General features: G+C 36.9%; 1 protein-coding gene across 4 annotated transcripts in view; it reads right to left on the bottom strand.

Annotated features, from left to right (window-relative positions):
* Positions 1-14910, bottom strand: part of LOC135167325 (nuclear hormone receptor FTZ-F1) — a 65076-nt gene that overhangs the window by 4208 nt on the left and 45958 nt on the right. For 2 of the 4 annotated variants that reach the window (XM_064130419.1, XM_064130417.1), the window contains exons 2-5: positions 6419-7146; positions 4038-4296; positions 3869-3969; positions 3358-3546 (exon numbers count right to left, since the gene is read on the bottom strand). In XM_064130419.1, the coding sequence (XP_063986489.1) occupies positions 3400-3546; positions 3869-3969; positions 4038-4296; positions 6419-7146 (1235 nt within the window). In that variant the 3' untranslated portion in view covers positions 3358-3399. The other 2 variants (XM_064130421.1, XM_064130420.1) reach the window with 2 other exon arrangements.

Raw genomic sequence — 14910 nt, 5'->3', positions numbered from 1 at the left:
TCGCAATCGATGAGGGGGGAGGTAATTATTAATTGCACGGAGGGACAAAATCACGAAAAATTACGGTGCGATCCGGAAGAGTGAAATTGTCGTTCAGGAATTTTAATTTAAGATAAAGGAAATGAGAAAACTTTGCAATTTCTGCATTTTCTCTGCAATTTTTCGTGGATTTTTTTCCTTCCTGTGGTTGAGTTGGACTGTCAATGGCCTATTGCACAGGGCAATGAAACTTATACCGGATTTGATAATTTTGGGAACATTTTTAGTAGATTGGTTTTATGCTCGGCATAATATCGCAGAGACGAGTGAACTCGAGGGAATCCTTGCTCCATTTTTTAACGATTTATCACTTCCATTGGTGGCTCCTACTCGATATGTCAATCAAGGACGATTCCATGGTGCAATGCTCTTTTCTCCGTGTATTCATACAAGTGTTTTGTGTACGTGATTTTAATCAACATCCAAAAAAATATAATATACTTCAATATCCCTGAAACACTCGTTCTTTCTAGTTTAGACTAATTAAATTTACGTACATTTCGTAGCTAGTTATTACAAGAGGAGCTTTTTTTTATATCAAGTCGCAAAACACTCTTCAGGTACATCCCCGCTGCGCGCACTTCATTTATTTTAGTTTTTATGAATCGTTGTGATTAGTTTTTTAATGATTCCATTGAGATGTTGCACAAAATTTTTTCGTTTGATAAAAATTTTCATTTTCAAATAGTAAATTCCTTCGTGAAAACCGAAGAATTTATTCTATTTCATTTTTTCAAAAGTAGAAGCATTATTATTTATGGTTAGTGGTTTAAATACAAGAATACGTTTCTGAAAAAATGTTATGTCAAATCCCAAATGAATGGCTTCTGCACCACTTCTCATCGAGCAAAGATTCCACATCTCAATGAGTTGTATCTCATAACACTCGTGAAAATTTCTTTCTCGTTTCTAGCACAATTATAATATAACCGATGGCTTTTAGGTACCCACAGGCCTAAAAAAAAAATATGACGGCCCTCACAGCACTGAAATAATTATTTTTATATTCTGTTCATCATATCTGACTTGACTGCTAAACAGTTAATCTACGTTTAGTGAAAAATAAACTAAGGTATCTTTATTTCCTCGCATCTTCGTGGTTGTTTTGTGTTTTAATGGTATTTTTCTTCATCCTTAAAATCCATTTGTCATCAGCTAAATATAATTTTCTCTCCCTTAACATTTAGTAAATAGTTTTTTTCATTAATTATAATTAACAACTGCAATAAGACAATGATAGTTTCTTAATTTATAAATCTGTTATCCTCGTCATCATTCCTTAATGGATATTAATAACCTATTTAGATAATTATAATGGGACCACATAAACCTTGCTCCAATGATGAATTTATTAAATTTTCTTTATTTTCTCATTCATTTTTTTTGTTAGACGTCTTCTTACTTTCTCATACTTAACATAAAACTCTTTATTTATTTTACAATATACAAGTAATAAAATATCGCGATTTGTGTGTCGTGTTTATGTAAAAAGTGTGTTGTTATTTCTGTTTTACCATTTTTCATTCCGCCACCTATGTATTTCTTGACTTTTTCGTGAAAAAAAGTAGAAACAAAAAAAAAAAAGTAAAAGTTTTAATGAAAATTTTCCTTCTCTTTAATTTAATTCTCCTAATAATTAGTGAAGACATTAAGTAGCTAATGATTTTATTTTCTCTTTATTTTTCTTCCTCTTTTGTAAGCAACAGAAATATATATATTTTTTCTTCATTTATTTCTTCTTCATTTAAACTATACACAAAATATCATAATTACATATTTAACATGATGCATAATCCTTTCTCACCGTCCTTAATGTTTTTTGTTTTTATGAATTGTATTGTTTTTTCATGTTGTATCATTCTAACTCTATACAACGTAATTGGAATGTGTTAACTAATATGTACAATTACAGTAGCCCTGCTTGTTGTGCAAGTGTGAGAAAAATGCAGATTTAAAAGAAAAGAAAAAAAAAAGATTGCTGGAAAAAATTGTTAAACATCTCGGATCAGGAAGTAGGGATGCCCCCAGTTGGGTCAAAAGTAATAATTTGCCTCAAATATTTTTTTATCTGTCAAAAACTCCACACAAAAATATATATATATATAAATATTGCCATGGCGTTTCAAACGCATCACAATTTTCATCTCTCTCTCCTCATTTTTCTTATTCGTCTGCTTTAATATGTCAACAACTCAAAAAAAAATGATGCCCATTGAATCCCCTTGCAACAATAGCACAAACGGCCAATTAATTTTTCACTTTCATTTTCCATTGAATTAAGAGTGAAATATAATTAAATAAAATTAGAGTCCCGGTTCAAGCTACTGGCAAATTCGTTCGTCAAGAGTAAAAAATATTGTCGATTATCCGGAGAATCAGGAAAAATCATAATGTGATAAAAAATAAACGAAACAAAAAAACAATTTGCAACCGTGAGTGCATTCAAAATACAACGTTAATGGTAAGAAAAAATTATAACATTTGATTATTTGTGATTTGAATTTTGTTTAGTCGTCAGTGAGAGCAAGGCTTCAGTGGTACACTTAAAAATAATTGCCTCTAGATTATTAGAAAAATAGTATTTTACTTATTTAGACAAAAGTTGCCTGCCCTTTGACCAATAAATTTTCATTTTTCACATTTTTTTTTTTATTCTTTCATCGTCTAACCACCCTTTGTACTGTTTTCAAGGCATCTCGCTTACGGTTTTTCCCTGCGCTTGTTTTAATATCGACCCGCCAACCTCGTGAGGCTACGTGCTCGGTGGAGGGGGGACGTTTCACTATTAATTTTCTGGTTTAAAGATTTTTTTCTTAATCACTCGTTGGGTTGGGTTTTGTTGACTGCATTGAATTATCTTGTTTTCACGTATTTTTCGCCCCTCAGATACATCTCTAAAACTTGAACATCAAATATAGAAAATATATGTTATGTTTATATATTTAAATACATGTGTTCATTTTTCATTTTTTTAAATATAACTACACTTGATTTATTTCTCAATCCCCTGCTGAAAAATACAATCCATGCAACAATTGCATAATATCTGAAAAAACGGAATTTCATGGAGGAAATTTCTGAATTTTTTTTTTGCATATGAATTGTACATTTATTATTCGTTCCACTGAAAATTGGAAAATATGAAAATAGGGAGTCAGAGAGCCATAATTTTTTACTTCATTTTTTCCCTCGTCATTTCTAATCTGTTTCGTTATCCCTAGCATTTGCTTCCTTTTGGTCCAATGAAACCTAAGCTCCCGCTGGCACTCCCTTTAGGTACAATTTGTCTTTAGTTTGGGGACAATAACCGGGACTTACTAGACACAATAAGCGTCGATACAATAGACTCCATGTTATATTTCATTTTCTCTTAGCATGAAGCATCTCCATTAGCAGAGTTTGGGTTGGTGCACCACCGTTGCAGTGTTTCTGGTAGAGATGATCCTCACCCCTACTTGCCACCACGTGAATCTCTGGTAATACTGCCAACAGCTTGTTGAATTTATCCTGTACATCAAATAGAATTTTGTTTTCCAACTGTTTTTCGTTTTTCCCTTCAATTAATTCAATTCACCATCAAATGCACAATTAATTGATCATTGAAACTATTCTGCACGTGAAATAAAGTTTTTTCAGTCAACACTGTTAATCACATTTTCATTTTTCATAATCAAATTGGTCTTCAGGTTCACGATTCAACAAATCCACTCCTTATATTGTTGATTTTTGTTCTCTAGGCGTTCAACAGTAAAATACATAGCACTTTATTTTTTTTGCTGCTCTCTTTCTTGCTTTTTTGACTATCAAAAAATTATGGGGATTGTCTTACCGGTATCGATGGATAACATGAGACACAGTAGTCGAGGAGGGCCTGTTGCACCTGCTCATGACCCTCCTGTACATGTTTCTTGTTCACTAGACCCCGTACGTCTAGAAAATACAAAATTGAAATGTTTTTAATAAACGAGTACCTGTCGATGATGGCTGTTTCCTCTTACCGTGATTGAGCAGCATGAGGAATTTGATGCATATATAGTCAGAGAGGTCAAACTTCAGCTCCTGAAGCTTCTGGGACAGATCATGAAACAGATCGGCTAAGGAAGGTACACCCAGTAGGCCGAGACAGAGGAGATCAAACTTTTGGCCATTGTGGAGGGTTGTCTCGTCTGGTAGGTTGTTGTGTAACCTCTGGTGGAGGTGATCGAGCACCAGCATGTCCGACCAAGAGTGCTGGAGCAGCTTCATTTGGTCATCAACCTGATCAGTTAATTGACTCATTACGGAATGTGAAATTAAGCGTTTGATGATGTCAGAAAGCTAATGAATGGCGACATTAATTCTCACATTTATTCGAATTTTCGGCTTAAATGTTGTCATATAATTCCGGACTAAATCCAAACACATTTGAAAATAAATTCTGGATATGATTGACTGGCTAATTGCCCATTGTCTTTACCAGTGTATAATGAGTTATTCTCCTTACTAACATTTGAAAATATTCTCAGAAAAATGTCAAAATCGACGGAAGTCTTTACATTTCAAGATGTCAGTGTAATATGTCATTCGAGAGCAAATATTTACCATCTCAATATTCAATGATATCTCCAACGGTCTCTAGACATTCAGCAAAATTCAAAGAACAAACTAACCGACAATGTAAGTCATTTTCATTCAAGTTAATGATTTTAGTTCGTAACTAAAAGCCTCCCGTGAGCGTTCAATCATTTCCCATCATTGGAAAAACATCTTTAACTGACATTCCAACATTCTGAAATTATAAACTACGTCATATGGGGTATTCTCGTCAAGATAGCGACAACGATACTGGTGGTCGAGTGATAGCAGCGGTTCCCCGGATAATTAAAAATAATTAAGCTCTTTATCATTGCACCTGGTAAGTTCTGTATTAACAAGTCGACAACTCAGCAAGTTACTAATAATTATGTATACAAGAGAAAGAATTTTTTCAACGACAATTCAATGACAATTGATCGTCAATGTGAGTAATCAAAAGTGTTTGGGGACGGCTACAATAACCTAGAAACCGTAGCTTGTTATGACCCAGATATGAGGCGATGCTTGAAATCATTCAGCGATTGTGCAACAACCGAGTTGGTTACCTCACATCCCAACACAGTGCTCGCCGGTTCTCTCTAACCCAAGAGAGTCTTGCCACCTTATAATCCACTTGGTTTAATATCATTTGCCTCACAATTACTGATAATATTGTGAATAAAGTCTAATTAAATTATTGGAATTGCAGGGGAGACCGTTCGACTGTGGAAACCCTTTCAACTTTTTTCGAATGCATTGATTACTTGACGACAAATCGATCAATTGAACTCGATGTATTTAGTAATGACATAAAAGTATGGATTCAAAATTGACAAATTAAACTGAGGAAATCGGTAACAAGATATTTCAACTGAAATTTCAGGAAATTTCGTTAGTCATACACTTGCTCATTCACTTGCTGATTATCCGGTCGAGTTATGAATTTCGGTTCAATTATCGAGGATCTATTGCAAAACATTGGGAAAATCCAGGTAAATATATTCTCGTATTTTGATTGATCGGTAATTCAAATGCTTTTGATTGTGAATATTCATGTGTGATTGAGTATTGTGGCAACTTACGAAATTTTTTTTCTTTCTTTTAAATAATTTACTGACTTTAAAAATTCAAGTGGCAAAGGAATTCCCATCCATTTCTGTTTGAAATAATTTATTTGAAACTGAATTTTTTTAAAGCCTCCCTTGATTTACATTCTCTCAAGTTATTTCATTTTTTTTTCCTCCGACATAAAAACTCCAGTAAATAGTAAACTATATGACTTGCTAGAAATGAATTAAGTTCCTTGAAATCTCAATTAGTTCACTCAATTTCAAAACAGATGATTTTCTGAAGAGATTCCCCAGACTTATCAGGAAAGCCAATATTTTGAAAACAATATTCTATAAAATTGGAAACGACCAGAGCAATACTTCAATGATAATAACTTATTATATTGCCAGTGAAACGAGAAATATCTGCTCCTAGGGTTATACATTTCCTTCTCCGTATACCCCGCGAGAATGATAAATTTATTCCAAACGAATCGTTAATACTTAACGAATGTTCACTTGAAAGGTGAAAGTCGAGTCAAGCAAGGCCCCTCAAATATGCATTTCTTAACTATTAACAAATGACTATTTTGTGCCTCTCACACTAATAATCCAAAAATCACTAGTCGTCCACTTCATCCCCACCCTACCTGGCAACAATCCTCAACAATATTAAAGCGAATAATTTAAATTGCTTCTGGTACGAGGCCCCAAGTAACTTAAATAATCGAAAAACCCAGTGAAAGAATTAACTTCATTGAAATATAGAAACAAACCTTGAGATCCTTGAAGAAAACTGAATTTCTCGCCCAATCAACTTGGGAGAAGAGATTCTGATCGAGCACTTTGCACATAAGTTCGAACAAATCAACTTCACACTGATTGTACGTTTGATTCTGCAATAATCCAAAAAGCGATGCCTGCCACTCACGATCATCAACAGACTGTACAAAGTCTCTTATCATTGGACTAGTTTTTAATGTACCAGTTGACGGTGTTGGTCCAGGATTTTGACCATGGGATTGACTCGATTGTTCACCAAAATTGAATGCCTTAGGGCTGGAGGTAGTGGAATTGGCTGCCCACAATTTACCATCGAGGCTTTGATTTGGATTGTACATGTGATTGCCACCAGTTAATGTTGGCTGTGATGAGGGTGCTATGAGCTGATGTTGTCCAGCATTACCAGCTCCATTATTATTATTGTTGTTGTTGTTGTTATTACCACCGGGTTGATTTGTTACTAGTCCAGCAGCAACAGCTGCTGGTGATGGACTCGAGTCAGGGGATGACGTTAGACTCGAGACCTGAGGTATCTGTATTTCTTGTTTAATGTGGAGGAATGGCGTTACTCCTGATGAGTAATTTGGATCACCTAGACTACCCCGTATCGTTTGTAGTGCCAGTTGACGTTGTCGCAGTATTTGTAATTTTCTCGCTCTGTCTCTCTTGTACATCGGGCCAAACTTGTTTCTACCACCTCTCATCCTGTCTGCACGTACAGCTGAAACGATAAATAATTTATATTATTTTTCACTGACTTATTGTATGTCTTTTTCAGGGGCTGCCTACCCTGCGGATATTAATCGCCTCAAAATGCAAATGAAAATAATTTTTGGTGAAATTGGCAGAATTGCCGGCACGTTAAACCATTGACTCTCTACTACAGGGATATCAATGCCCTTGAACTAAATTCTCGGGTTAATTCAAATCGACCTTGTTAACAGTGAAAGCGGAAGCTAACCTCCCACCCCCCCACCGTGATAATCACCAGGAAGTCTCTCAGTTTCTCAACTATCGATTTTTCCTATCAAGGATCAATGAGTTCTCCGTTCAAAGCCTGTTTTCTACATTTTTTTTTCATCCATCGATCTCTTATTAAATGAATTGAGACTGAAAATTGGAGGTAACGTCCTTGGATTCACATACGCTCGATAAATACACATCCCAAGTGGGGCCTCCATAAAACGTAAGTGTGTCGAGGCCACGCCATAGAGTGTCTTCCTGTTTCCCATCACGCGGGCCAGTCCCTCCTCCCCTCGTGAATATAACAAAAAAAAAGGGAAAAGAGTGGAGGTACAATGTTTAATGCAGAAGGCACTCTGTTCTTGAATTTTTATTATATTTCTGCGTATCCCTGCGTTTCTCAACTTTTATTTCTACGGAAAAAAAAATTTTTTTCCAAGATTGACCTTGAGCACTGTTAAAGCTTACAAATGATCTATTTTATGGAGTACGATGAATCAGAATCTGCTATGCCCAGTGCTTGGCGAGGACTATCGATATTTTATCATTCCGCAATTTTTCAACGTTATCTGGCATTTTTCATTCTTTTTTTCTTCAAACTTTTCCAATCACAAATAATTGTACCGTGAGGTGACTACTATTAATAGGCTCTTGAAAAGGTTGAGAGAAAAAAAAAAGGAAATAAACACCAACTCTGGTCAAAACCTTTTAAACAGCGTTGCCTATTTTCGTGGTTGTTTGGCGCGTTGGTTAAAAGTTTTGTACTCAACAAGCACCCAAAGCCAAACGTGCTGTTGTCTTGAGCTCGTGCTCGCCGATCGTTGAAAGTGAAAGGAGGTTGAATCCGCTCGCCCGTCCACTTCTGCCTGCGTTTGACTTATCCCCCTTTACCTCCTCCCCATACCTTTTAACTCTTGTGCGCTACTCCTTCAACGCCGCAACAAGACTAAACCTCCCTCCTTTTGCCCCACCCCACTTCACCCCAAACCCCCCCCTTGCCGCGTTGTTACCACGCTGTCTTTACCCGGCCGGCTTGACAACGGTCTTGACTGCTTCTGGGTCCGAAGTGTCGGTTTTTTTTTTTTTCATGATTATTTTACCGACCCAAAAGCCCCCTTCTTGCGTTATGACGACATGTGTCTGCACTTCGAGGTCTCTTTTCACTTGGAAATTTCGTTTTAGCAGGATTTTATTTTCAGTTTTTTTTATTTTGATACTTATTGACGGAGTAATTAATTGGAGATAATTGAAAGTGTCTATACTTGAATTGACAATTCAGAAGTGTTTTTGATTAATACCATTTTCATTTTTTAATTAATGTTTTACGCGGAGAAAAGAATTCAAGAAAATTTTTTTTTTAATCGGGGATTATTTCCCTAGAATAATTTTTTTTTTCGTGTAGAGATCGTCCACTTCGTCGGAAATATTTTGTAATATTTGGCTTCATTTTAAGGGTTTGATAACAAATTTAATATATTTATAAAAATTGTTCCTGAAGTCGAGTGGTACAGCAGAGTAAGTTAATTGTTGTGGAAGATTTTCCAGTTTCTTCAAAATATCTTGGAGAGTTGTTTTTGGTAGGATATTTGGGACTTCAAGTGAGTTTTTACTCCGAAGATAATCGAAGGAATATATTTACTCAACGAGATGAGTGAATTGCGAGATTTTTTATGAATAAATAAGAAGATTCTGGTGAAGATTTCGTCACAACGCTTGACTGTCATAGATCAACGTCTTCCGCATGAGGATCTTGTACTTTTTATGAAATATTTTGAAATCTAAGAGAGATAGTTGAAATTTCGGAGGATCTCCTTCTCCTCTGAGGAAGAGAGATCTGGCCATTTCTAAATCTGTTCTTAGATTTCTAGACGTTCATCATCAACTCATCCTGAAGTCAAGTCAGAGAACAGAACAAGTTGATTTCACTCGAAGACCTTGTAGTTTTTTTTTGAGAATATGTTGGAATCCGAAGGAGCGAGACCAGAGGATTTTTTGGAGAACAATTTTTGTTAAACATAATTAAATTTACTACCAAATTGCGCTCCATTAAATATTAATAATTCACGAAAGACTCGCCCTTCAGTCGAGTGGTTGAACTGAATAACTTTATTCTACTTGACTATAGTCTCTTTCGAATCCTTTGGAATGTAAAGGATATACCGTAATTTTTCAGACATGTTTGCGCAGACACCGACATCGCCAAGGACATCCCCATGATAATTTAGTAATCCTACGGATTTCCATATGTTTATAAAAAATTCACCCTGAAGTGGAGTGATAAAGCTCGAAGGGTTGAATGTAACGGAAAATAGAAATCGTAACGATAATTTTTTCGCGCGTTAAACGAGTGCAAATTTCTGCATCAAACGGAGAACTCAACTGAACCAGACCCACTTACAATTGTTATTGTTCATGTGTTCCAAAAATTTACCACAAAAAAACCGCCGTAACCCACTAATTGGAGACCCCGGACTTTTTTCCCCACTTTGCGCATTCGCGCGGCAAACGAACGATAAACACTCAATTTTTTTCCTCTCATTATTCGTTCTTAAACATGTGTAATCAATCCTTAATGCACGAAAAATTCCACTCCACCCCTTAATTGAGAGAATGATTTGGCACTTCCTTGCACATCAAAAGAATCTCCCTCCCTCCCCCTCACCCACCGGGTTTCGCGTTTTTTTTTATCGCAACTCGAGGAATTATCAACTATTTTGTAAGTTCAAAGGGAAACCCGTAGGTATTTTTTCCCCGAATCATGTATATAACATGACTTTTTCTGTCGATTTAATTTATGGTGTCGTGCCAGACCTTATTCGAGGTGGTCCACAGGTCCAGAAAAGAGTTGTTTGCGCAAAAGAGTTACGCGCGCACGGTAAAAGTGAACGAGGGAGAGATACCGGAGGCTGACCGAGATATTTGGAACGAATATATATATATAAGTATACATATATATAAGTATATATATCTTTAACGCGACGATCCGAAGGGAGTTGAGTAAAACGAGTATCCGCGAACCCATGAGATTGTGAATTAAACCGTGGATAAATTAATCCGTGAAATACGAGAAAATGGATCAACCAGTGAATTTTATCCCCCAATGATTCAGTTACCTCTCTCGGCAATTTTTACAAAAGGGCTTGAGTAAGAGTTTGAGCATGAGGAGAACGATAAAAAGTATGGATAATGAGAGGAGTCGAGGCTTATGCAACAATTTCAATGAGCGTAATACAACCGCCAACCGGAAATTTTCATTTTCGCGAAATTATCGTACGAAGCGCCAAAAAATTTAATTCTCTTGTCACACTACAAGAGAAATTTTCTGGAAATATTCCAATTCACGTCCGACAAAAATCCCAGTCCCTGAAAATTCCTTCACGAAGGGAATAATTCATCAGAAAGTGACCGTTCTCGGAAAATTACGGTACCGCTTATTAAAACTTGTCGACTGCTTAGTAAAAATTATCTACTCATTTGGAACAAATTACCCGGCTATTGCGCCTTTTTCTACAATTTTCCAATTTCCTAAAAGTTCCAGAAAACTCGTGTTCACGGATTTCTTTGCAGCCCCACACCCTGCGCCCTTTTCGTCCTATAAAAAGGAGAGAAAAATTCTCTAAAAGTTACGAGCCCGTTCCGTAATCTTCCAGTCAAAACAGTATTCAATAAAAATAACGGAAGCGTTACGCATTATTTCACTGAACGCTCCATCCTTTTTCAGGAACGTCTCGACCCTTTTCCTGAAAGTTCCCTAAAAAACTGCGCAACTGTTTCACAATTTTTACCGACTATTGTTTTGACTGGCAGATTGCGGAACGGTCACGTAATTTACCAAGAATTTTTCCCTCCCTCTACCAATATTTTTCTCAATAAAAATTTCTCTCCCTAAATTTAAAAAAAACCCTAACAAACGCAACAAAATATTCGGAAACATTTCAGATTGCCAGAAGGAAACGGAAAGGCGTGTAAGCGTTGAATTGCGGAATATAGCGAGGAAGCTCGTCTAGCGCCCGTATCACATGTGTCCCATTCTAATGTGCCTCTCATTCTCCAACAGCCAGTCGCCTGCGTGGGCTAGATTAGAAGCATAAAAACATTCGAGAAAACCGCAGACTCAATTGAAACACTGTATTCACCGTCACATCTCGCTCCAGAAAATTCACCGACGCAGATGTACATTTTTTTTTTTTTTTCAAAATTTCATCTCATCATTCTCCCTCTGAGATTTCCTATATCTCGTTGAATGATTTGAATTTTTTTTCTTCATGATTTACCAACGAAATTGTTGAAAGACGGTGCATTGGATGCTCGGACGCGCCAGCGTGGGTGTTACACAATATCTGTCCGCCTCGGCCTAACCTTTTTCCCCCACGAGCTAAATTGCGAGCGAAGCGGTCGAGCCCATTGAGGTGCAGGAGTCAAGAGGCGTGATCCCCTCCTTTAATGACTGAGGTGTAGAGAGCACACTGCTAGTATTTATGTGGCTCATAACCCCCCCGTCCCCCTCCCCACCCCCTCCGCCACCTCCCTTCCACCCTCGCGGTACACACTCTTCATTCTCCCTCTCTCTCTCTCTTTGTCAATGTTCCTCTTTCAGTCATTTAACACGCGGGTCCACACCAGACCCCAGGTATGGCATACACCAACAGCTCTTGCGACATTGTAGTATAATTATGAAATTTTTTTAGTTTCTAAAACGAATGATTCTTCGTGAATTGCTCGCTTGTGTCTATCGAGAGAGGGAATTGTTGTTTATGTTGTTTATTGGGTGGATAGAGATGTAGATGACAAGGAACCGCGAATGTAAATTATTAATGGGATTTTTGGTGGACTTGTGGGTCAACTTGGTTGATCTGAGTGGAGAGGGTGATTAATTTAGTTGAATTTAATCTGGAGCTTTTTGCCTCTAAATTGAATTAAATTTCCATTTCGTTAGGAGTAGTTGAAATTATTCATAAAATTTTAATAGATGATTTTTGAGATATTTTTTTGACTGGGTCGAAAGGAAATTTTATTAATTAATCATTCTGAATGATCCAGCTGATTTTCCCAAAGTGTGTTGTGAAATTTACAGTCCAAGGACACTTTGCCGTAAAAAATATGCCGAGATATATATATATATTTTATCCCAAAAATACGGAAATAAAGCTGTAAAGCTGCAATATATTTCGACTTTTGCCAGCAATAAAATAAATTTGAAGGTAGAAGTCAATTGTCAATAAATAAAATTTTTGACATTGCCAGTCAGTCAGTAAAATAATAAAGAGCGTAGAAAATTTTTACAAATCAACTGTTAACTACTAAATTTGGCATTTCTCATCGGGCTTTGAATAGTTTAGGGACGTTTATGAGTGTTGAGGGTCTCGCAGATTTCACTTTTATTGGGGGTCTAACTGGTCATGGAATATTGCAGGGTAATTTCGTGGGGATTGTGGTGAGAGAGAGAGAGAGAGAGGGGTTATAAATTGGAGGTCTCGGAGAATTTACAGGACATGTGGTGTGCATGTGCACTGATTTGTCTGGTGAAAAATGTTGGTTAATGTGATTTACTCTGGGGAATAATTGCGCTTTTTTGTTCATTAAAAAAAAAATCGAAGACGATTAATTCAGTTTCGTCTGGGCTCTTGATTGAGGGAAAATGGTGGCAGCAGGGGAGTGGGAAAAACATTGATGAAGGTCCTTGAGTGACTCGGTCAGTGTCAAGGCTAGATGGTGGCATCCACACGTGATTAATCACCACTGGAATCACATTTTATCGGTGGGGATAGGACGAGTTTTGCAGTCAATGTCACGGTGGTCCTGTGTCAGTGTCAATTGGGGTTGAAAAATATTCACGAAAATGAGCCGTCGTCGGTGAGACATATCCCCGTGTCTAATTAAAAACGATAGTGAAATATTCCCTCGAACTAAAAAAAAAAAAAATTCCAAACTGTCCTCACCTTCAGCTATTTTTTTCTAACGATCTGTTGGGCATTTTGTCAAGACTCTACTCTATAAAAATAATACCGAGCTATTTTTTTTTTGCTCGCTTCTTTCGCTCAAGTGAGTGATTATAACGTGCTGGGGCGATTGGCGTGCCCCTGGACGCTGAATAAATGGAGAAACACTCGGTTGGTTGCATGGAATTTTATTTTCGGGGGCACCACACTGTACTCCAACATGTCGACCAGTTACACCGGTTTAATTACACTCGTTATAAAACCGTATCTCTTAACCCTCGTGTTATTACGCAATAATTCTTTTTATCTCTCTCTTTTTCAAACGATCGATGTGCATCGATCCTCGACACACTTTTCTCACTCCCTTTTGAAAATAAACAACTGTACAGTGATGCATGTGTTCTTCACTCCGAAAAGAAAGCCCCCTTCGTTATTTATAACAAAAAAAAAATTATAAGCGTTTAAAAAATTATGTTTCCGTCCATTCCCCACTTCCCATAAATTCCCACGGAAAAATATTTCGAAAATATTTACAAAATCCCTTCTCCCTAATTAATTGCCCATCCCAACAAAGTGTTCACCACGTTCGCTCCTCAAAAAAGAAAATCGTGTAAATTCTCAAACCCAAGCCCATGAAAAAACATTTTCTAAAAAAAAATTCCAAGCAATTAATTTTTACGATTTCCAGAGGCCTCTCGTATACACTATACATAACTCCATCCCAACAGACACAATACAATTGCTGTGACGAAGCCCACGTGCACACCATAAGCGCTCTAAAACCAAAGACTTCTTGTTTATGAATGCATGTACAAGTAAAATTACTGTGACGAGGCGTGCCACCACGCGTCATCGTTTCACTTTCGATAAATCGTTAATAGTGCGTCTTCCACGTATTCAACTAGTTCTTAATTCCCAGAAATATCAGCCTAATGAAATTGCGAATAATTTACAAGCGCTGATTTTCCCTCATTCCAAGTATTTAATGGACAAATGTAATTAAAAAAAACTCCCATAAACTCCGTTCATTCTAATTACCTCTACTATATACTCGATTTGCTCCAAATTTATGCAATAAGCCTGTAAAAATGATCAATTCATTGGCGAAAAAATAATTTTCTTCTAATTCCCCTGACTTCAATGAATTTTTACCCGTTATTTGAACAGTTTGGTGTCATTTGGAAAGTTGGATACATGTACGAATAGATTTCACAATAATTTTTGCCTGTGTGTTTGTCAGCGCCACCGTGCGGCAGCACCAAAGGCGCGCGCAAAATAATTGCGACAACGCTAATCCCCTCCCCTCAATCCTCTCCTTCTCCCCTTGTCCAATTCTCATTTGTAGATTCATGGTATAATCACAGCAAAGAGAGAGCCTTGGAATAGGCCTAGACCCAGTTCCACCACCAACAATTCCGCCCCCATTAACCTCGAAAACATGAGCAGTAAATGGAAATAAAAAAATTTTTTAAATCAAGAATGAAGAGTCAGCGATTAAAATCTACAGCAGTCGCAAAATTTAGTCTATTCTATTCTATTCTATCGTAGTTTCAAAATAGAAAGTAGCCGGGACCCAGACCGAT

This window comes from Diachasmimorpha longicaudata, chromosome 11 (genome assembly GCF_034640455.1).
Source record: "Diachasmimorpha longicaudata isolate KC_UGA_2023 chromosome 11, iyDiaLong2, whole genome shotgun sequence".
NCBI classification, from domain to species: domain Eukaryota; kingdom Metazoa; phylum Arthropoda; class Insecta; order Hymenoptera; family Braconidae; genus Diachasmimorpha; species Diachasmimorpha longicaudata.
The sequence above is the reverse complement of the archived record's forward strand: the minus strand, read 5'-3'. Positions and strand labels throughout refer to the sequence as shown.